Source organism: Cyprinodon tularosa, unplaced genomic scaffold (genome assembly GCF_016077235.1).
Source record: "Cyprinodon tularosa strain WSP-4 unplaced genomic scaffold, ASM1607723v1 ctg297, whole genome shotgun sequence".
NCBI lineage: Eukaryota > Metazoa > Chordata > Actinopteri > Cyprinodontiformes > Cyprinodontidae > Cyprinodon > Cyprinodon tularosa.
This window is the reverse complement of record NW_024039004.1, coordinates 191,639-215,080: the sequence shown is the minus strand read 5'-3', so window position 1 is coordinate 215,080 and position 23,442 is coordinate 191,639. Positions and strand designations below refer to the sequence as shown.

The 23,442-nt window shown below is 38.1% G+C and overlaps 1 protein-coding gene across 2 annotated transcripts in view; it reads right to left on the bottom strand.

The window, feature by feature from the left end:
• The window catches only part of LOC119787387 (membrane-associated guanylate kinase, WW and PDZ domain-containing protein 3-like), a 176,915-nt gene extending 153,473 nt beyond the window's left edge, over window positions 1-23,442 (bottom strand). For both annotated transcript variants that reach the window (XM_038291224.1, XM_038291225.1), the window contains exon 1: window positions 22,761-23,442. In XM_038291224.1, coding sequence (XP_038147152.1) covers window positions 22,761-23,067 — 307 coding nt within the window. In that variant the 5' untranslated portion in view covers window positions 23,068-23,442. The remainder of the gene's footprint in view (window positions 1-22,760) is intronic.

Below are 23,442 nucleotides of genomic sequence, written 5' to 3'. Positions count from 1 at the left end.
TACCAAAGCACATGTGCATGGTAGTTTGCCAGCAGTGGCTCTATGCTCCTCAGCAATGGACTGACAACCTGTCCAGGTTTGACCCCTGCCCAATCCTGCAAGGACAAGCATTCATAAACAATGGATGGACAGCTGCATGGCTGGGCCTAACATCTCCTTTTTTGTAAACTAATCTGATACAATTCATTCGTTTTATCAGCCGTCCACTCTAAACAAATCAGCTCCAGAGTCAAATTAATTCATCTAACAGCCTTTTCTTTCAATTTTAAAGGTCGGGAAAGCAATTAAATCAACTCACACACATCTACCCTTCTCTCCTGGACAACAGAGATAAGTGAGAAGGTTGCTAACAGCAACCTTGCATGTCCAAAGGTGTTACTGGTTCAACTGGTTTTTATCGAAACATTTCGCTCCGTCGAGGCGCAACCAAGTGGATTCCAAACGTGCTGCTGAGGTGTGTTCAGCCTGTTGACAGCATGTACGCCTTACTCTCCACATCAGCCTGACAAGCACTCATGTCGTCCTCCTCTCCCACAATTCGAAGCTCCTCTCTGGCCTGTCAATGAGCCTGTCACAGTGAGCAACATCCCTGTCAGGAAAACCAATAGCTGGCTGGCTGAATGGGCAGATGGATGGATGGACGGACAGATGGATAAGTGGATATTTTGTCTGGGCTACTCTACTGCGGGAGTACCACAGTAATTCAGTCAATTTAAACTAATCAATTTTTGTTTCTGTGCTTCACTGAAACAAAAAGCTGGTTTCTGTATGTGAGTCTGAGCCCCTTGGCAAATGGACGATTTTCCTGTGCTGAGGTGTTTTCCGTGGGCTTTCAAACTTAAAAAATCAGAAAAAATTAACTGCTCAGCTTTTTTTTTCAAAAGCCAATCCCGAAAAATACTCATGACTGCTGATTTTTAATCCGACAAATTGTATTATTTATTTGAACAAAATCAGCATAAAGGCAATTCAAGCACATTTATCTTTTGATAAACTGAATCAAATCATTGTGGTGTACTGCTTTTTTAAAGGTTTTCTCTTATTTCTTAAGTGTACAATGCCCATTTAGAGCTGTCGCTAGGAAGACCAAAGGAAAGGGACAATCATTTTGCTCAATTTTAACTTACTTTATTTGCTTCAACTTTAGTCTATTATTAAAGAGCCTTTTCTGTTGTATTAACTATTCAAATGTCAGCTTCCAGACAGAAACATCATGAAATGCATATAGATAACTACTCAACTTTGATTATAATCAATAATTCTATCATTTTACCAAAAGTAGTTGGATTGTTGGAGCAGAAACTTTCTACTTTGCCACATTCAGCCAAACGTGAGCTCATTTTTGTTTCTGCAAGAGAGGATGTCTTTCTGGATTTGTCTGAAGCTAATTTCATGTGTGGGAGAATGCCAATGGCAGTGCTGTTCAGCCAGGTATAAAAACAGCCATGCAGACAAATCGAGGCTCAGGGTCAGAGTCAGGCATGTCAAAACACAAACTGGCTCAGTCTGTAATGAATCAGAGGAGAAACCGTGATGTCCTGGAAAATCAAATGTACAACCCCAACAGCACATGGTTTATAGAATAACGACTCTTAAAGGTTGTTTTTTCTTTTGCTAGTTTTTTTTTTTTTTTTTTGATGAAGCACAAATAAAAATTTAAATAAATGTGATTTAACATGTAACATACAAACTGTTCGAAAAGACAAGAACCTATGATTTATTCTAGATTAATGTTTGCACATTCATTACAGAAATAGCAGATAAGAAATGGATAAACTGGAGAAAACAAACAACATTATTTTTGGTGTATTTGTCTGTAGAGCTGTAGCCATTAGACTGAGTTTATGGGCCAAGTTTTCCACCAAAAACCTGTTCTTCTACTTCAAATGACTGTGGGTTATTTGGTCTAGCAGAGTTGGAAGTGCAGGAAGCTCTGGTTAGGAGTAGCCCCTGACAACAAGAAGTTTTATTACTTGAATGTCAACTAGAGTCTGTATATGTACAAGTCTTTCAGCCTTTAACAGCACCCGAGGAGCTGAGAATGGGCGGTCCTAGACAGGGGCCAATAGGGGCCAATGCCCCTGCAGATCTGGTTCTGGCACAATCTATGTCCCCTCTACTGAAGAATAATATATATAATATATATAATAGAAACTCTTTACAGGTTTACTTTAAAGATGCATTATTTTACAATGATACTGCCACCTGTGGCCAAAACACAGAACTGCAACACACCTCTGCTCACTCTAGTAGTGCTTGTACCAGAGAAGGTTTAGTTCACTTTTTTCACCTTCCCTGGATTTACGATTTGTATCTGAGTTTAGCTGGATACCAGTCGCTTGGGACTATCCACAAAATCCATCTTGAATATAATGCTTTGGTTGTTTGCCAGGTTGGACCCATTTAACATGGACATGCTTGACGTCACATTCACAGAACAGCGTGGGAACTTCCGACCCGAAGTAAATGCAGGAAAAGAAAAGAAAATATTTTTTTCAGTGAAAACTTACAAAATGTGAGTTATATTGGACCTTTAAATTAAGATGTATTTTCTCTAAGTCCTTTTTTTGGATCATTTTATATATTAAATAATGAACTAAAGCCCTGTTTTATTCCTTTGTGCTGCTATGAACATAAATAATTGGCCTTAACCTGTGTCTCTGCTACTACAGGTCAGCTTATCTCATTTACATCATTAACAGTCCTCCCTCAAAAGGCTGTGAGATCAAATGATTTTATCAGTGAATAAAATTTTCTGTTTAAATTTTATGGTTTTCTTTTTTAATGTTGTTGTGTGAATTACAATTAGATGATCTAATAATAAATATCTCCAGTCTCCTAATACTACATTTGGTAAATATCATACTAATACTCTATGCATTAAAAAAAACTAAAGATTAAGTCATAAAGAAAATGTAATTAGGTCAATTATAAAGTTAATTCAGAAGTGACTGTGCGGTCCTTTTCATTTGTATACTAGTCCATGCATGAAGACCTTTCAGTGTGTTATTTCTGCTCAGATGTTCAAATGCCTAACCTAACTCCTCATTAAATGTCTCTGTAGCAAAATGGTTTCCGCTTGAACAAATGGAGAGATGAGACATTGGAGGTATAGAACCGACAGAGACAGAGAAAATGTATGAAACTTTCAAGAGTAAAACCACAATCTCTGCTCAATCTGAAATGCATTTTCTGCATGAAAAAGCTCACGGAGACCAAAGTGCAACTCACAGAAGAGCAGCAGGGGCTCAAAAAAACAGATTTGACAGCAGAAAATGTTTGGTTTTTACATTCAAACATCTCATTTTTCTTTCCAAGAAAGAATAAAGACTAGTCGTCAAACCTGCCATGTTTGAGTCCACGAATATGTTTTATTATAAAGCCTGTATTTCCTGACTCCTCTGTCCTCTCACTAAATGCATAAACCCATCTGAAATTTCATTTTAACATGACAGCAACAACATTATGACTGTTTGAAATATGGACCAATAAAAGAAGCTGTATTCCGATGTGAAATATACTACTTTATAGCTCCTCCGCACTGCAAGAGAAGAAGCAGCAGCCTGGTGACAAACAAGGCTTTGATTAATGACCAACTATAATTTAATCTTCGCTCTTTATGCTGAATCTGTAATCAAAACAGTTATAATACAATTTGTTAAAATATAAATATATATTTGATCAATTTTACGCATCATGATGGGGTTAATTTGTTGTTACCTTTTGAAAGCAATGGCATTTAAGCAGGAGTTGAGTTTTTTGTTCTTTTGGGGGGTATAAAAATTTAACATTCTATACCTCATTGGTTCCAAATGTAAAATCAAAGACAGTATGTAAGTAATCTCTAATACGGATTATTAAGAAGATCTTTTGTCACTAATGGAAATCGTTAAATTCAGACATTACAATCACTCCTATGTTCACAGATGTACACAAACCAGCACCTTAGCATGCAGAGTGCTTAGTGAATGATATGATGTCAACCATGCACTGAGTGCTTTTATTGGGATTTTTCTTGAGAGTAAATATTCCACAGTCAATTGTTAGTGATAGTACTACAAAGTGGAAGTGATTAGGAATGTCAGCAACTCAGCCGCAAAATAGTAGGCCACACAAAATCCCACAGCAAGGCCAGCAGATGCTGAGGCACCAAGTGTGCAAGGGTAACCGATTTTCTAAAGGGTCATTAGGTACAGAACTACAAACCTCATGTGGTCTTCAGATTAGCTCTAGATCAGTGTGCATAGAGTTTGGCCAAGCAGCATCATATCCTTACGTCGTCATGTGAATTGTAAAACAGTGGATGCAGGAGTGTAGAGCATTCCATCATTGGAGTCTAGGGCTCAGAAATGTGTCTCTCAGTCAGGAGATCCAAAGGATTTGTCTGGGTTTGGCACTTGCCTTGAGAACAGCACTTGTCTCGCTGCACTGTGTCAAGTTTGATGTTTACTGCAGAGGGGGTTGTGTTGTGTAGTGTTTTTTTAGACATTGGGTTCCGGCTTTAAGATTCAGCAAAATAAAAAGTCCATGCTAACTGATCATATGTATTTGATATTTTCTTGCACTAAACTTTGTTAAAAAAAAAAAAAAAAGAAAAAAAAAAGGTTGGGGATGGCCTTTTCTTTTAAACATGACTTATGGAGTTTAGTGTCATGCATATTTTCTGCCCTGCACAGAACCCTCAGCTCAACCTGATGGAATACCTTAATGATAAATTGCAGTGACTGAAAGCTGCCCTTCTTCATCCCACATCAGTTTCAGTCCTCATCAATGGAAGAACAGGCAAAACTGCCCCAAAACATCCTTCTAGCTCCTGTAGAAAGCCTGCTCTGAAGAACTGGAGCTGTCTCAGCCGCAGGAGATGGACTGAATGTTGGATTGAATGCAACTTTTTACAATAAAACTATTTTGTTTGTTGTTTTACAATGGACCCTAAATGGTTCAGACATTTTAAATCCTTTTGGATGTCAGACATTGTTTATTTTTTTATGCATTCAGATTAAATTTTTCACAAACTGTAAGTAGGTGATTCATCGTTGTATGCTGACTGTTGGACTGCTTCCCTGGCCATTTTCTTGGCTTAGTCATGTTATTTACTTTTAAAAAAAGCAACTGTGGAGGAGATTTCTCCAGTTTAAAATTAAAGTTCCAGGATTCATTGCTATTATTTTTTAACGTTTTGCAAAGCACAAATATGCAACAAATCCGAATCATAATTTGAAAAAAAAATTTAATTGACAAATTTAATAAGGACTCCATTATTTAAACTTAAATTCAACTATATTGTCTCAGATTCTCTGCACGCCAAACATTACACAGTGCTGTGATTAATTTGTTGTTTTTGTTGTTTTTGCTGCTTACTCTAGGTTTCAGTAAACAGCCACGGTCTCAAACTGATTTAGAAAACATGTAAGCTGTAAAGCCTCATTATAACATGACCCCTGCGTCAACCCAGCAGCTTGATTAGGAGAAATTGTTCCCTCTCAAATCGTTACAACAAACAAAGTTTAAGAAAGCGTATCATCATAATACAGAATAAAAGCTTTATACATAAGAAATGAGTCACAATTTCTTTTTGCATTTTAAACAGACTGCAGGGAATTGACCTAAACACCTCAAACAGCAACCAGAGAAGGAATAGATCTGTTTCATCACAGTAACTGATGTTAACACCTAAACTTTTCCAGCAGGCTGCTGCTACAGATGTTTAACTATGACCCCAAAACACAAATTAGCACTAACAACAACCAGGGAAAAATACACTGAAGAACCAGTTCAGTGCAAAACATTCACGTGATTGCATCACACTAATTAACTTGATGAAAGCATCATAAAGTGCATATTGACTGACAAAAGCAAAGCGCTGTAATCTGTTAAAAGAAAGCCAACAGCGGCAGTGGAGAGCAGGAGATGAGCAAACAGCAACAGCATCATTATTCAAGATCTGCAGGAGAGCAATTTAACAGTCAACCTTATGCTGATATCAATCTGAACACTGAAAAAAACTAAATCTACTCATGTTGGATATCTGAGGAGGACCAGAATACGTTTTCAGTTTGATTTGAAGAGTGGCCGTTGATCCCTGAATCACCTCTCAAGGAAATGAACTTGTTGGATGAAAAGTTGCTGGGCTAAGCTGCCAAGAGCTTGACAAGGAGCTACTACTTCTGCCTTTAAATGCCAAGTATGCGGCAAAAACTCAGCAATACAGCTCTTATTATGATTACATTGTGCATGGTTATAAAAAGCCCTATTTAAAAATAGAACATTACATCAGAAGTTTATGTTGCCATTTTACAGCGCTGTTAAGAAATCAGTAAAGACATTGAAACAGGTTTCAATCATTCATTTTGTCAGAAAGAAAGGTTGCTGATTCAGTACTGTATATTTTCAGCAATATAATTAAAATCAACTTTATTTGCCAAGTTCTGACAAACAAGGGATTTGCCTTCAGTTTCCATTGCTCACATCATAAATCACCATGAATTCAAACAACGAGCACAATATAAACACTTTGAATGGATAAAATAAGGACAAGGAGAGGTACAAACCGGTGTATGTCTTCAGAGGCCACCATCTTTTTTCCACTGTTATGACTGAAATTTAATAAAGTAAAGCTCTCTTCCATATTGCATCTTACAAAGCTCCTGCCATGCAAATTTGACAGCGATGCGTTCCCTGCACCAGCTGCCAGCACTCATCTCTACTTGCTGCTGGTTCAAACTGATGTTAAGTCATGTTTTTGACAGGGGGTGACTAAAGAGGCAGGGGAGCATATGGAATAAGGCATCAATCAGTCTTTTTTTCCTAATTATTTAACAATAACAAAGAAATCGCAGAGCACTTTTGGAACTTTATTCATTCAGACATTGAGGTGACATTTCATATCGCATAAAATGAGCTCTCATTTAAAATAAGCTTAAATGACAAAGTTCAAATATAAACTGAACAAAATGTATTTACCGACTGAGCGTTACAGAAAAAGGCTGAGAACCACTCTGTAAAAGAAACCCTGATACCAAATTAGAAAATGTAAAAATATGAAATAAATGTGGCTAAAAGACTTATAATGTTTTTAAATAACTGGTGTGATTTCTTTCACACATATAAATACAGAAATCACTTCACTTCAGTTTATTTCTATAGTGCAAATTCACAACATATGTCATCTCAAGGCAATTTACAGTTCACCAGATCATACCGTCAAATTGATTCAAAGTTTTCTATCTAAGGAAAACCAGTTGATTGCATCGACTCATTGACTCAAATGCAATCCCTCACACTAAGCCTGCCTGTAGTGACAGTGGAGAGGAAAACACCCTTTTAACAGGAAGAAACCTCCAGCAGAACAAGGCTCAGTGTGAGCGGCCATCTGCTGAGGCCGACTGGGGTTCATGGAGACAGAAGCCATACATAAAGAAGCAGATAAAAATGCAACTGTCAACCAGCACCACAGGCGGCCCTGTCCATAGCCCACGTCAGAGGGCAAAAAGAGCACATTCAACAGGACTGAGTCAGAGAAACAGGACTACACTGAAAAACAGGCAGATCTCCAACATCTATAAACAAAGGTGTTGATGGCAGCAGCACAGCTGATATTTCTCTCCAGGATGGGGTCACGGCCAAACAGGTCCTAATTTAGCCCAGGAGGACTGTTTCATTGTCCTACCACTAGCACAGACAAGCTGCCGCCTTCTCTCCACCACTCGGCCACTCTGTCTGCCCAGCAAGTTTCTCCAATGTACTAAGGTCCTCCTTCCACCTCCAGCAGTTAGCCTCTAAAGGCTAGCACCAGAAAGCTGCCACCTCTACACTGCACTGTTGCGCTGTCTGCTTCCACTATTCTAACATGCTGTTCTTATGTCACATCCTTTCTTGGTGCTTTTGGTCTACTGGCACCTGCCACATATTCACACTGCAAGCAAACTACACCAGGGGTTTGAACAAAGTGTGCCTAGACCAACAGCGGTGACTGTGCAAGAGTAAGGCTCTCTGGTTCATTTCAGGGTCAGAGATGGGTCAGCAACCTCAGAAACTACACCCTGGAGTGGAAGTGTTCAAAGGGTTTGATGTAAAAATAGTGCAAGCTTGGATATGTGAAAGCAGCGAAGGCGTATGTTCTAAATGGCCACTTTGGAGCAAATAAAAACAAATGTTGAACTTTGCCCCAAACAATAGAAACTGTGGACATAAGAGCGTATTTTGACAAGAACTAAAATCCAGTGGAATCATTCAAAGTTACGTGATAGACTACAGCTCCTGCTGAAGAAAAATCTAATCCAAAGTGTGTGCATGGACAACATGCAAATGCAATCCCACAAAGGACCACTGAATGATGTGATAACCCTACAACGAAATGCACTACAAAGCTAGCACATGCTTCTTGAAATCCTCTCCTCACTGTACATTACACAACAGAGTCAATAGCAGCTGGTAACAACCAAGGCTTGTCCATCTGCCCCCTTCCCAATGCCTGCCCTTGAACAGTCATGACGACTGCATGGAACTGTCTGTAATCAGATTAAGCAATGACTGGGTAACTGGGCGTTCTGCATCCTCCCATCTTTCCATCCCACTGCTAACAACATCTGCGTCATGTGGAGACCCACGTGCATGCTGCGAAAGAGACAGATTAATGTACCAGAGAGAGTGTGAGGATGTGTCTCTGTGTGTGTGTGTATGCAATTTTGCATGTACAAGAAACCAAAGAATCACAGAGCTCCATTAACAATGTTTTCTTCAAATGCTAAAACACATTTCTAAAAGCCATTCATCCCTTTCTCTAAACTGTAACCACAGAATCCAATGTTTAAACTACTTTTACCAAACATCTGAGTCTTCCTGCAAAACCAAACTATTGCCTCAAGCAGCTCAAACAGTGCTAAGACCAAACAATGTTCTCAGATCAGTCTCCCTGTCAATCACAATACAAAACACAGCAGAGCAGTATTACACACACCAAAGAAAACAATGAAAAGCATATTATATTTACTTCAGTTCAATTCAGTTTATTTATATAGCGCCAATTCACAACACATGTCATCTCAAGGTACTTTACAGTTCACCAGATCATTCACTCAAATTGATTCAAAGTTTTATATCTAAGGAAAACCAATTGATTGCATCAACTCATTGACCCGAATGCAAACCCTCACACTAAGCATTGTTGTAGCGACAGTGGAGAGAAAAAACTTCCTTTTAACAGGAAGGAACCTCATCTGCCGAGGCCAACTGGGGTTCAAGGAGACATCTATCTATCTATCTATCTATCTATCTATCTATCTATCTATCTATCTATCTATCTATCTATCTATCTATCTATCTATCTATCTAGATTTCCCCTTTAAGGTGAACCTCGTACAGTCATGTTGAAAACCGTTCAGTTATACCCTAATTTTTGGCAGTAAACTTGTTTAAAAGCAGTGTTCTGGGGGTTGTAATTTTTGTCCTGAAGTCTTCTATAAATGCAATTGATTAAATATCATGTCGTTGCTTTTGATCCATCTTTAGTACACTCATAATGTGTCAAAGAACACAATCTTTGTTCAAAACCTTGACTGAAATATCTGATGTATTTCCAACAGCCAGAACTGATCACAGGAAAACTGACAGACTGGGTGATGCATTGCTAGTCATAAAAACCAGACACCACATACATCATGGGAGAGGAGAGGAGAGGAGAGGAGAGGAGAGGAGAGGAGAGGAGAGGAGAGGAGAGGAGAGGAGAGGAGAGGAGAGGAGAGGAGAGGAGAGGAGAGGAGAGGAGAGGAGAGGAGAGGAGAGGAGAGGAGAGGAGAGGAGAGGAGAGGAGAGGAGGAGACTACCAGTGTATCATTACTGAATCAAGATCTATCAGGTTTAATCTAATATCCCTTCTCTCAGGGTCAGTGTGTTATACACAAATAGACAAGAGTCAAAGAACAGAATGCTCTTAGATTATCTCCCTCTTGACAGAGAAGCACAAGAGAGGGCGCACACCAACGATGAGGTGTGCTGAGATAACCCTGAGACACAGAGTGCCTCATGCTGTGCCACCTCTGGGAGCCGACATGCACACTTCTCACTCCGTAAAGGGCTCTCCAGCCACTGAGATCCAGCCTGCCATTGCCTGATCCGATCCATCCTGCTTCAGCCCTAATGTCTCATTGGCATTCCGCTGCACACCCCAAGCAAACGGCGAATGGAAAGCTTGGCACCAGCTCGCCGTTATTAAAATTCCAGAAAGCCAGCCGTTCCCCTGCCGCCACGAGCACACAGCGAATCACACAACCAAAGAATAATAAAGAAGCAGGAGTGGGGATGAACATAACAGCTGGCCCAGCCGCTAACACAGCGCGGACGCAGAGAAACTGAGAAAAAGATGCAGTTTTAAATCTGAGCCCTGTGCTTTCTGCAAAGTTTATGCTGGCAATAGCCTGGTTTGCTGTTTAGACAGCTGTATCCAAAGTGTAAACACATAATTAAAGTTGTCCCAAACATGCATCACCCTCCGATGTTCCTTCTACCATCTGTGAATGCATACTGTGACCGCTTCCTTATTGACCATATTTTTGGGAAGCATCCCATCAGTGCTGCTGGAATAGCACCCCTCAGACCCATCACTCCCACTGCTGTTTACGTCCGCCTGTGAGCATCGCCCTCAGCCTCCAAAGCTCTCACTAAATGTCTCTTGCTAGAGCAGACTAATTCAGATGTCAAGGCCCATTACCCATGAGCTGTCTAGAGGTGACCTGAGCACATTCCTTGCAATGATAAACACCCATTGAAGCATAAAGCACATCTGGATAATAGGAAGGTGGGAAGAGACCAGTGCCATCACTAAATGCAGCTGAACATGAGGTGCAAAGATTATTGCTTAGAGTCGTCGCTGTTAAATAAACTACATCATTAGCGGGTTAGGTCAGTCAGCTGGTGCATGACTGCTGTGATTCTGGTAAAACAAATGAGAGTACCTGATGAAGAAGTTAAACCAGTCAAATCATCCTCACCAATATGCTGACCAAACACTCACAAAGATACAAATGCGGTTTACCTCCCAAAAAAAAGAATGTTATCCCACAGAATGTGACTGATGCCGTTAAAGAGAAGACAAATGACATGGAGATTTTCTGATTGCCCATCTATCACATAAAATCATCTTAGGAGGTATTATTATATTTTGCCATTTTAAGGGTTTTAATGTGTTGCAGGCAGAGATTATATTTGCAAATTGTCCAAGGCTAGTCTTATGCCTGTAATGACTAAAATTAAAAAGGATTAATAACATCTGGTCCTCCGTGAACACTGCATTCCTCTAGGCCATGAATTCAATTTTGTTTTTCTTTCGATTTATGAAAAATAAAACCTTAAGCTTTTTTAGAACATGCAGAAAAACACTGATTAAATGCTGTCAATTTTAAACATACATCTGAATGTGGATTTATTTACAAAAGGCAGTAGACATACTTTATCATTTGCTAATATTGAGTTGCTAAATTAAACAAATAGGAAGTGGTTCTAATTTAAAAAGCAGAGGCATTATGTAGTGGTTGGGATCATCACAGAGAGAGAATAAGATCAGAGTTAAGTTAGAGGATATTTTATTACCATGTTACAATCTGAACAAAACTGATTAGTAGTCAATGGTCCTTAAACATCCATGTTTAATAAACTGACTGATGATGCTTGCTCAGCGGCATCAGTAAGTAGATAAAAAACTTTGTTGGATTGTCAGTTGACTTTGTTTATTGGCACATGCTATTCCAAATGCCTTACAGAGTAGGCAATGCTACTACTCTGTAGGTTACTATGACAACCATTAATCAGTATACAATACAGCCTATCCGAAAGGACGTCATTGCACAATCTTTTTCCCCTGATTGCATGGAAAAAATATTGTAGACGAGGCCTCAAGTTTGTGATATCTACAGTCATTTTTCATAAATTAAACACGACTTGAGACAAATATTTAGTTTGTAGTCAAACTTTCTAGTTCCAGGTAATGAAACTGAGATTGCCTATGGTTAAACTATTTTTATGGCACTAACTAGAACATTTTATCTAAAAAAAAACATTTGACATGTGGACATCAAGCCCAGTACGTATGCTCAGTGATGGGCAAAGAGGAGACAACTGTGAGAAATGGTGGGTAGCAAGGCATTGCCCATTATTGACTGCAGGTCAAAGCTGCCCATTATTACCCATTATTCTCAAACTTCTCAGTAAACAACGAAAACTCCATTTTAAAATGTATCGCAATTAGAGCATGCAAAATATGGCCAAAAATATAACTAAATACCTAATAAACACTTGTTTAAAAGGTCTGCATTAGAAACAGCCATTACATTGTCATTTGCACACTAAAGCACATTTAAGATAAGATGAGTGTTTAATTGGAACAGGGACTCAGGGCACACAGGAAGATAAATCCACCAGAGCCCCCACTGATGAAAAGAAATATATCCCTGAGGAAACAGTGTAAACACCCAAATGCTATTTGTATGCTTTATGGTTTCATGGCCACTGCTATTGTGAGTTGCTGTAGAAAATGCAATTAAAGAGACAAATCTCTAACACTGAAGATGCAATGTGCCATAATGAGCTTTCTCTCCACGTAGTTTAGATATGACTTGCAGAGATTATGTTCTTTGCTCTTGCTGATCTCCCACACTCTGATTGTTCATTAAGCTCTAGCTATGTAACCACTGTCCACTATTCCCTGCTTCCATAGGACCCAAACCTCAATGAAATATCCAGGGTATTGAGCAAAATCCTGTTTATAACCTTAACATGTTGCAAATACTCTCAGCATTCTTTATCAAAATCAGCATCTGATCTCTGAATAATATATTGTCCCTTTTCCCCCAATTGCCTAAGAATTTTATAGTTTATGTTTTTAAACAATTTTTCACAAAAAAAATTAATTTTTCAGGTTCCACAACTTCCTAGATAGAAGGTCTTAGTCTTATGGTAGGAATTTAAGACGACCCGAGGATTGATAGAGATGAGCAACGATAAGTGGTGGACTCTTTCTTGCAGAGTTCTGACTTTTAAGTTTGATCTGTTTTACATATTATGTAAAAAATGTGTTTATGTCAGAATGAAGCTGAGTAAATTTACAATATACGATTGAGTTATCAAGATATTGCTTAATTGCCAACAGGCTCTACGTCTTTTTCCATATTTCTGTTTCCTGCTGCTCTTACAGCCAAGTCGCCTCACCTGCTATCATCTAACCAAGACATAATTCAGTCAGGTGATATCTAACTGTTAATGTTTAGTTAATTATAGTTTAATCTGTCACTAAGCAATCAGTTTAGCTTAAATTAAAGTTACGCTTTATAAGGTAGCTTTATTTAACTTTCATATTCGACAAAAGAGTAGGAAAGTAAAGCTGAAAATAAACCCTTATCTCTATATTTGCCTGCAACAACTGCACGACTACTGGAGTTCTTTAATTACTTAAACAAAAAAATAATTAGAGCAAACATTTGGGGCCGCGATTTTGATGGTTGTCATAGTTGCAAGGCAACCGAAGTTTTACTAATTCTCCTTTGTGATAAGAAGCGATGTGTGCACTGCTAAGCTTTGAAACCCAAATGGGTTTCTATGTTTTTTTACCAGCAAAAGAATGGTTTAGCATCTCTTCGGGCAATAAGCAATGCAACGCTTGTCGAGCTCGCGTTCAAACGAGCAAACCTTTATTCAGATGTGCAGTGACGAAAACAGCAGAGATAACAGATACAGAGCCATCCAGCCATAAGCTGAAAATCAGGGAGCAAAATGAAGAATGGAATGTGTCTCAATTCCCCAAACAATATGGCCCAAGTCTGTGATTGTAGTTAATGTCATAAACTAAAAGTTTTCAACTGATGGAACTTTGCTTTTTCTGAGGCATAACGTAATTGCATGAACAGCTGAGAAGGCTAGTCTCTCTAATTTCTAATCTGCTCGTTTCAAGATTTTAGGGTCCTACCGCTGCCACCCAGTGGACTGGAGGTGTAGTACAGTGTTCCTTGCCACTTCCCTGTACATCACTAGCTAGATTTTAATAAAATTTCTGTCATTTGCGAGGATACAGTTAAAACGGAAAACAGAAAAATTACCTATGATTCTGGAAACCGTAAAATAAAAAATCCCAGGTAGTTAATGGGACTTTCATAGGAAAGAAATAATCTGGAATTTAGGTTGACATTAACATCTAAGCAGACGAAAGGTTGCCGAATAGGGAACATATTTTTATTATAATTATGCAATTATTAATATAATTATTCAATAATAATTCATTTTATATGTAAATTGTAATTTAGAGGGAGTTTATGCCATCCCCAGCCACTTGGGCCAGCTCCATGGGAACCCCAAGGCGTTCCCAGGTCATCCGAGAAACATAATCCCTCCAGCGTGTCCTGGGTCTCCCAATGGGCATCCTCCAGTGGGACGTGCCCAAAACACTTCACCAGGGAGACATCCAGGGAGTTTATGAATGTTTAAAAATATATTATTGCTATTTCTAAAAAAAAAATGGAAAGTAGTTCTTTTTTAATTGTCCTGCACTAATTTCAGATTTCAGGTTGTGATATACTCAACCTCCCGTGTCCCATGAGCACAAACTTAGCCACATAGATTTTTACACATAGAGCTCATTTTCACCACCATGTGGCAATCACGATAAAACACATTTCATCATTGATCTCAAAACACCCAGTGCCAGCTCCAAGCTGCCTCATCAAGCATGCTGTTTACGTTGAGATTGTTGCAGGTGCTGGTGGAGTGTGTGACAAGAGCTGCGCCAATTTGATTAAAGTGGTAATAATGAAAGGGGGTTGGGAACAGGGAGTCACGCTGTGCTTTTTCACTCTAGCCCACCGCTTTACTCTAATTCCAGCAGTTATCACGCAAATCCACATGCACATCGATTTAGTACACAGCTCAAAAACCAAACAAAAAAATAATGAATTAATAAGGTATGTGAGTGTGGGGGGGGGGGGCAACTCTGATCTTGTTTTGTAGTTTCATCACAGCACCTCCTACTTGCAAAAGCCAAACTCCCCACCTTCCTAGCCTTGACACCTTCTGGAAGCCTTTGGAGTTAAGGCTCTCAGCTATCATGCAGTTGGATTTTTATAAGAATGCACTCTGCATTTTAAGTATAGGACTGTTAGAACAATATTATCAGAAGCTACAACCTGCATAACCGTTCTATTCAACATTTAAGAATAATCTAAATCTGCATATCTTTTGTATTTAAGCCTTTCAAACTGGAAATATCTAAAGAAAAAAAGCAAAGCTTAACAAACCATATTCCACAATGGAGTAAGGTAAAATTTAACAATTTCAGGAAACTATTATTTTTTATTTAGATAAGAGTTTAATTCATGTGCATTTCAGTGTTGACTCCACTTTCTTCGGTTTAACCAGCCATGATAAGTTTTTGCCAAAGGCCTGAGTTAAAAAAAATTTAGAAAATTGATTTGGTTGAGGAAAATTCTGCAATAAAGTTAATACAGCCATTTGTGGTACGTTTTGTACCAATGTTGTCAATGCTTTGGTCAGCCCTCTTTTGCAAGTTAGAAATTTAGTCATTCCTCTTTGCACAATCTCTCCAGATTTTTCAGAGTCCTGGATCCTCAATTATACTTTTCAGACCATCTCCGAGGTTATCAATAGGATTTAGGTCTAGGGACTGAGTTGGCCATAAAAGGAAAACAGATTTTGTGTCCAGCAAACTGTTACTGTGTTGCTTTGAGCAGATGTTTTGGATCATTAGCCTGCTGAAAGACCCAATGATAAGTCAGTTCCCTTGGACTTTAAAAGAAAAACAGCATAACATCATCAGATGCTCAGCTGTGAGTAACACTGTGTACAATATATATATATATATATATATATATATATATATATATATATATATATATATATATATATATATATATATATATATATATATATATATATATATATATATATATATGCCAAAACTCACCTGTACTTTTGTTGATTGAAAAGCTCATGTCACTAAAGCATGCAGGTCTAGTTGAAGTCAGTACAATTTAGCAAATTCTGCATGTTTACATTTGTGACGGTGCAACAGAAAAGGCTCTTCCTGGCATCTCTCCCTGATTGCTGTGCTTTTTTATTAGTTCTCCTACATTTTGAACTCATGTCTGCCACATTATAGTTAAAGCCTTTAACTGCTTCACAACAGGGACTTTTAAAGCTACTGTGAGTGAATAATTGGCACAGGAGTGATTTGGGTAAAAACTATTACTTCACTTTTTTTTTTTTTTTTTTCTTGCTCATAAAAAAACAACAACAAATCAATGGTTGATATTTCTTCGTTCTTAAGTGGAGAACTATAATACTTCTCAAAAAAGAAAAATCAATTTTATGGCTTTTCTATGCATATCCATAAGTGGTTCCAACAAATACTGTATCTTCCTAGTTGGAAGTCACCATTAGGTGATGGACTTCCAAGTTGTTTTGTTGAAATGTTAAGTTTAGATTAAAAGTGTGCACTCTTTTATAATACTTAAGGTCAGACTAAGAGGCCAAAGCATCCAGCAAACCCCACTGGGATAGAGTGTGTTGTAGTGAGTGTGTGAGGTAGGACTGCAGCACTTCGCCACTTGCCTGACAACCGCCTCAGGCACATTCTGGAGTTGCTTGATGAGAGACACAAAGGACTAACAAGCTGCACATCAACAAAACGTGTTGTAGGATTACATACTGAGAAGCAAACAAACACAAAATTTACAGGGATATTAAGAGAACAAAGCGAGGAAATACCATATTGTTCATACATATGTATATATACATATACATATACATATATATATATATATATATACATATACATATATATATATACATACATATATATACATATATATATATATATATATACATATATTCATATATATATATATATATATATTCATATATATATTCATATATATATATATATATATATTCATATATATATATATATATATATATATATATATATATACATATATATATATATATACATATATATATATATATACATATATATATATATATATATATACATATATATATATATATACATATATATATACATATATATATATATACATATATATATATATATACATATATATATATATATATACATATATATATATATATACATATATATATATATACATATATATATATATATATATATATATACATATATATATATATATATATACATATATATATATATATATATACATATATATATATATATATACATATATATATATATATATACATATATATATATATATATATATATATATATATATATATATATATATATATATATATATATATATATATATATATATATGGATGCTCAAACACATATTTCTACCCATTGCCTTTAAATGTGTAAAAATAAACATTCGGGAATGGCAATCGAACATAATCTGAAGGATATGTGATATACCAGCGGGAAAAATTAGGAGGATGGCTATTTAGTGTTTTAACTGCTGCGCTTTCAAAAATCTAAGCATGTTTTTAAAGCATTAGTACATTTCAGAGCAAATCGAGTCTATTTTAGTTAACTAATCTTAAACAATATAGCAGCTTTTATGGTCGTAAGGGTTCCATGACAGAAAGCTGAATCTTTTTGCCACACTTATTTCTATAAAAGAGAATCACTTTAGACAAAGTAGATCAATAAAATCTGGATTGTACTTCACATACCTTTTTTATAGCTAAATGAATTGAATACAGGGAAACCCTGCAAGCCACAAGAAATCCTCTCAAACTTTAAACACTCAACTTGGCAGTAGTAATCGAGGAAACACATTTGCATCTGTTGGGTTAAAACATGCAAACTTACAAGGATGGGGGTTTTTTTGTCTATGAAAGGCAATGCAGAGCTCTGGTTTCCATATACACAGCAGGAGGATACAAACTGATGCAATATTCTGAAAGTATTCTAAAAAAAACATTAACATCCTCTATATTTTCAGTAATCTGCATTTTTAATTATTCATAAGTTTTCTTTACAAATTCCAGCAGTCTCTTTCTTTTTATGTAAAATTAATTTCACTCTAAGGGTGCGGAAAACTCTCTAAATGCACAACATATTGCATGAACTTTTAAGTTTATTACAAGTAAAATTTGTATAAAACAATCAGTGACAAAATATAAACAGCTGAACAGGCAATGTCCTACTAAATCTAAAAAAAGAAGACATAATTGCTTTAAAGTCTATAAGAAAAAGCTCCTTTAGCTTCAAATCACTTTCTTATGAGCGCCAGAGGAGCAGTATATAAAATGGCTGTGCTGCTTTTCTCATCCTACTGTGAGAAATATCTGAGGCAAGAACAAGTCTTCGCTGATTTGACCGGAGATCTTTCAGTCTATATTCCATCTCTTATCCTCATCCCTTCTTTTTTAACAGCCGACTGCAAATCTCTACTCTGTGACAAAGCATCGCCTGTCAAGAGCGTGATTCCAATGAGAGGCACTTTGTGATATGAGCGGTGCATTAATGTGATTAACCCACACTCTCTATTGCTGTTTGATACATTGGCTCGGAGGCTCATGTCGGTCTGTATTCTTCTTTATTGGCATGATCAACAGGTAATGGAAAACACACTGCTGTGTGAGCAAAGCCAGGTAAATACAGCTGCAATCAAGAGTAGGGAATACACGGTGGTACCTAATAGAATTAGCGCAGGCTTAAATAAACTAATCCTGCAATTTGAATTCAGAATTAAGGACAATTAACAGTCAAATTAGCCAAGAAAACTGTTACATGCATATTAGTAGGCTTGCTGAAAATTATATACAGTTCCTGCAAACTGTTAATATGCATACTTTATTAGATTCACCTGTTCAATAGCTGGCTTTTACAAATAGCTAAAAGGCTGATCACGTCGAAGCATTTAAAGAATCTTACTGTGGTTAAGATGATTTCTTGCAACTTGAACAAAGCGTCTGAATGAGATAGAAAGGAGGTTAAAACTGTTTTCGATGTGGCTTTTGCTGCCAAATGGGTTGGTCTGAGTCCTTCCGAAACTATTCTTCCTAAAGGTTTTTATACAAAACTAACTGTTGAAATGACAAATAATTGTTAGAAAAAGAGAAATTGTTATGAGCAGCAATAATTTAGACAATGGCACCTTGCTGAAATGCCGCTTCAGAGGGAGAATGAGGGGACTGGTTTTAGACACTTCTTGTTAAAGGTGCCATTACCTGGAAATCTGACGCTTTCTTTTCTTTATGTTTAAATGTGTGTGTTGACCTTCAGTCAAAACCAGCCACAGAATAAGGAATGTAAAAGTGGCTTATTTTCATCTTGTTTGGGCTCTTCTTATAATCAGAAAAGCCCACAACAGTTTGCTCTCCACAGAGAGTGATGTTTGTTCTCCACCTTGATTTAGATAATTCGTGAAAGGTTGCCAACATTACCCCACATTGCTATCACCACGTTCATCTTTATTCCACCAGAAAGACTGATTCCAACAATAAGAGCCTCAAACAAACCATAGCAAACTGCTAATGTTGCTAACGCTACATCCACATGAACCCCATACATGGAATTCAAATTCTCATGCGTACACTTGCAAGAAAAAAAAGGAGAAATAAAAAGGGATCAGAATTAAATCTATTTAAGTATTTTAGTCTCCTAAACATTTTTAAGATTAATTTAAAGACACTTTCAGAAGGATTTTATATGTGAAGTAACAGGTTATGACTTCTTTAAATCAAAGATTTGTGGGATACAGTCTCTGAAAACATCTTATTTTTAACTTTGGAGCAGATGTGCTACTGCAGCAGAGGGCTATACAAAAGAATATTAAAATCTTAATCCCAATGGGAGCTATGCATTAGGGACGATCTGCAGACAAATTAGCATCAAATCAGTGAAAGACCAGAACCTCAAAAGAATGTTTCCTACATGCATAATTGTGGATCCTAGCAGGTCTGAAGTCAAAAGGTGATCTAATAAAGTAGCTTTAAACGTATATGAGCAACAGTCTGACTGGGTCTGTAAAGGAAGCAGAATTCATAAGGACAAATAAGACATCTTGTTTACATGTGTTTCATATATTCACACAGCTAATATTAGCCTACCAAAAGACAAAAGAACCCTTGTTGTGCCGGCTCCACCATGCACCGCAATGTGAAATTATTTATTTGCCGTCAGAGTCATCATCCTTTCAGCTTTACATAAATGACTGTGCCTACGTTTTTCAGCTCCACAGTGATTGCAGCTGTGCAGACATATACGAGACAGAGCAAAGCGTAAATATGAGAAGGAAGGATTTTTGGGAACCCAGTCATTAAGATTTTCGTTTGAATGTTTAGCCTGGGTTGTTTGCAAAAGCAGAGATGTGCTCAGAGCTTTAAATCGAAATTTGATCAAAGACAACAGAAAAATAGGCAAATCAACATATTTTCCATGACAAGTGATCAAGCTGGCTAAGTTTGAACTATTTTATTTTAGAGAAGGAAAAGGGATTATGAAAACAACAATAAATGAGTCATTATAGTAAGTGTATTAGTGTCAATGTAGGTAAGGAGTTGAAAACAAAACCTGTGAGCTATATGGAGCTGCTACATGACCCACTGATCCACATCTGCCCCACATGGAAGTACGAGGAACCTTTTAGCAGCCAACAGAGTATATATGATACACTAAAGGAATCGAAATGAAACTAGAGGAAAGACCAAGTGCAACTCTTTCACCTCACACTCACTCCATTTCGATCAATAGCAGAGAGATAATAGCCCATGTAGTGACTCGCATCATGCATCCTCTCTCTTCATCCTTGCCCAAACTCCCAATTCCAGTCTTTGCGTCGACACACCCTCTCCATCTTCCCTCCAAGCTCCGCCCCAGACAGCAGCAGCACAGGAAGCCCATCATCTCCAGAGCTTAATTCAGAAAGAACACAAGAGAATACTGGGAAAGGCACGGCGGAACATCTGGGGGACCAAGAGACTTTCTCCCTGTTGCAGTCTGCGGAACCGTGTTATTGGCAGCTCTGTGGGCTTCCTGGTAACAGCTGATCCCCCAGGCCCCCCAGCCTCCAACTGGTTGGAGAAAATCCACTCACTGACTCAATTATGCAAGAGGTGTGAATAAAACATGAGGTTACCACACAGGAATGTATACTCATAATGCAGATGTGCAAGAAATGTAATAAGGCAATGTAGCAGGCTCACTTCTACACTGATAAAAGGGAATCTGGAAGAGCTTTTTTTGGGAATCCCATCATTGACAATCTGAGTAACAGTTAATTTAGGCTTCTAAGCATGAAAGTGAAATGTTATGTAGGGTATTTTACAGACGTTGTCACTATTATTTCCCTGGGAACTTAAATGGGAAAAAACAGCCTTGTGTGGGAGTACAGCCCGGAGCCAAAGGCAGGGTGGATTTTTCTCCCAGTCTCTCTGTTCCTTTGTGTCTCTCTCCCCGCCTTGCACTCTCATTCCTCCATGCCCTTTATTAATCATCCTTGGTTAGTCGGGCAGAGCATGGTGTTAGGAGCTCTGAGGAGTGCATAGCCATGAAAAGACACACACCTTAATAAGCATGCACAACCAACACGGACCAGACTTGTTTATTTCAGCTTTTTTTCTCTCTCTTTTCTTTCCTCCTTGCAAAATATGTTTAAAAAAATCAATACTTTAATAAATAAATTATAGGGAAGCTGCTGGTAAACATACAGTCTGATGTGAGTCCACTCATGCAGCTAATATTCGGGGATTCTGGCCTGAGGTTTGGAGACTCAGCTGCTGCCACTGATGATGCTGATGTAACCTTTTCAGCAACCTCAGCTGGTGTTCAGACATTCCAGCTCTAGCATATATTTAAAGAAAAGTACGTCCAGCATAAAACTAAAAAGAGACTCATTAATCTTAAAGTTGGACCCAAATCTGATGAGTGCATCTGCTTAATTCCTGAGAAACTCCACATATTTCAGCCAACAGTCGAGACTCTGAAGCCCAATTATTGGAGAGGCTGATTGGGACCACCCACCAATATGCATGTGTGATCAATGGGCAAAGGGGCTGGGTGAATAATAGAAGGGTGAAACTGACCCTTATTTTTATGCTTGTAAGTGCACTTAGCTGAGATGGCTCCAACTGGGCTACATGCCATTATGGCCATTATCACTCTTCGATCTGCCTGAGAAAGTGCTGAGAGAACTGGTCATTAGAGTTTATGGGACAGGAGGCAGTAACAGAAGTCTGGGTTATCCTGCAGAAAAAGAAGTGCTGGGTGCTCCCACATAAGATTTTGTTGTATTTTTAAATAACTGAATTTAAATTAATGTAATAATATATGGATATTATTGTCATGCACTGCAAAAACCATCTAGAAATGAGCAAAAATGTCTTAAATTAAGTTTATTTACTCTTAATTTGAGCAGGTAAATAAGATAGTTTAACAATGGAATTTGTATTTTAACTCTTAAAATAAGATAATTAGATAATATGCAGTTGAAATAAGAGAATGCAAAAGTTTATTCTTATTTTAAATGTAAATTGTCTTGTTCTATTGGCAAAGTGTCTCACTTACCACCTCAACTCAAGAAAAAAATCCTTTATTTTAAGAAAATTTGACTTCTTTAGATTTCAGTTTTTGCAGTGTTTAAAAGAGAAAACCCTTATTGAGCACAGTCATGTGGGTTGTTTTGCTTTGTGGATGGCACATATCAGAACGCTCATCTTCCAAGCAGAGCTCAGGTGACAGGCCGATGGGAGCAGAGGGGCTGAGGACGCACCTGGTTTGACGGTCTTCAAGCGAATCGGCTCCCGAAAGTGGCGGATGACCGCCAGGGTGTCCCGGTTGGTGAGCCCGCTGACGGGCGTGCCGTTCACCTCCAGCAGGACGTCCCCGTAGTAGGGCAGCTTCCCGACGTGACACACCAGCACGTCCAGCTTCATCTGGCCGATGTAGGGGAACTGTCCGAGCTCCGCTCCTCCCAGGATCTCCACCATGGAGCCGAAGTCCTCCAGGTTCCCCCATGACACCGCGCACTCCACCACTTTGCTGGACCAGTGTTTCTTCTTCTTCAGTGTTCTGGACATGATCGCTTCTCCTTTTATTGGAGAAATAAAGAATCAAAAGTGACGGGAGGCTCCTTTGCGTTTGTTGTTAAATGAGCGTGAAGTGACGCAGCCTGATTGACCCCCAGGAGTTATTCTGTCGACCTGCGGGGGATTTCATCCTCTTGACATTTCTGATGGTCACCTGCTGCTCTGATGCTGATGCGTCAAAGGGCTCCGGTTTCTCCCGTAGTGATTCCAACCGCGTCTTGTGCGTAAAGATAGAGAATGGACAACGTCGGGATGGATGATAAGAAAACAGGCGTCCGCGCGTCGATTGGCTGCTTTAATAAGTCAGAATCGGAGACGGAAAAATAATAATCACGCACTTTCCGGTGGGTTGAGGAGCGTCTGAAG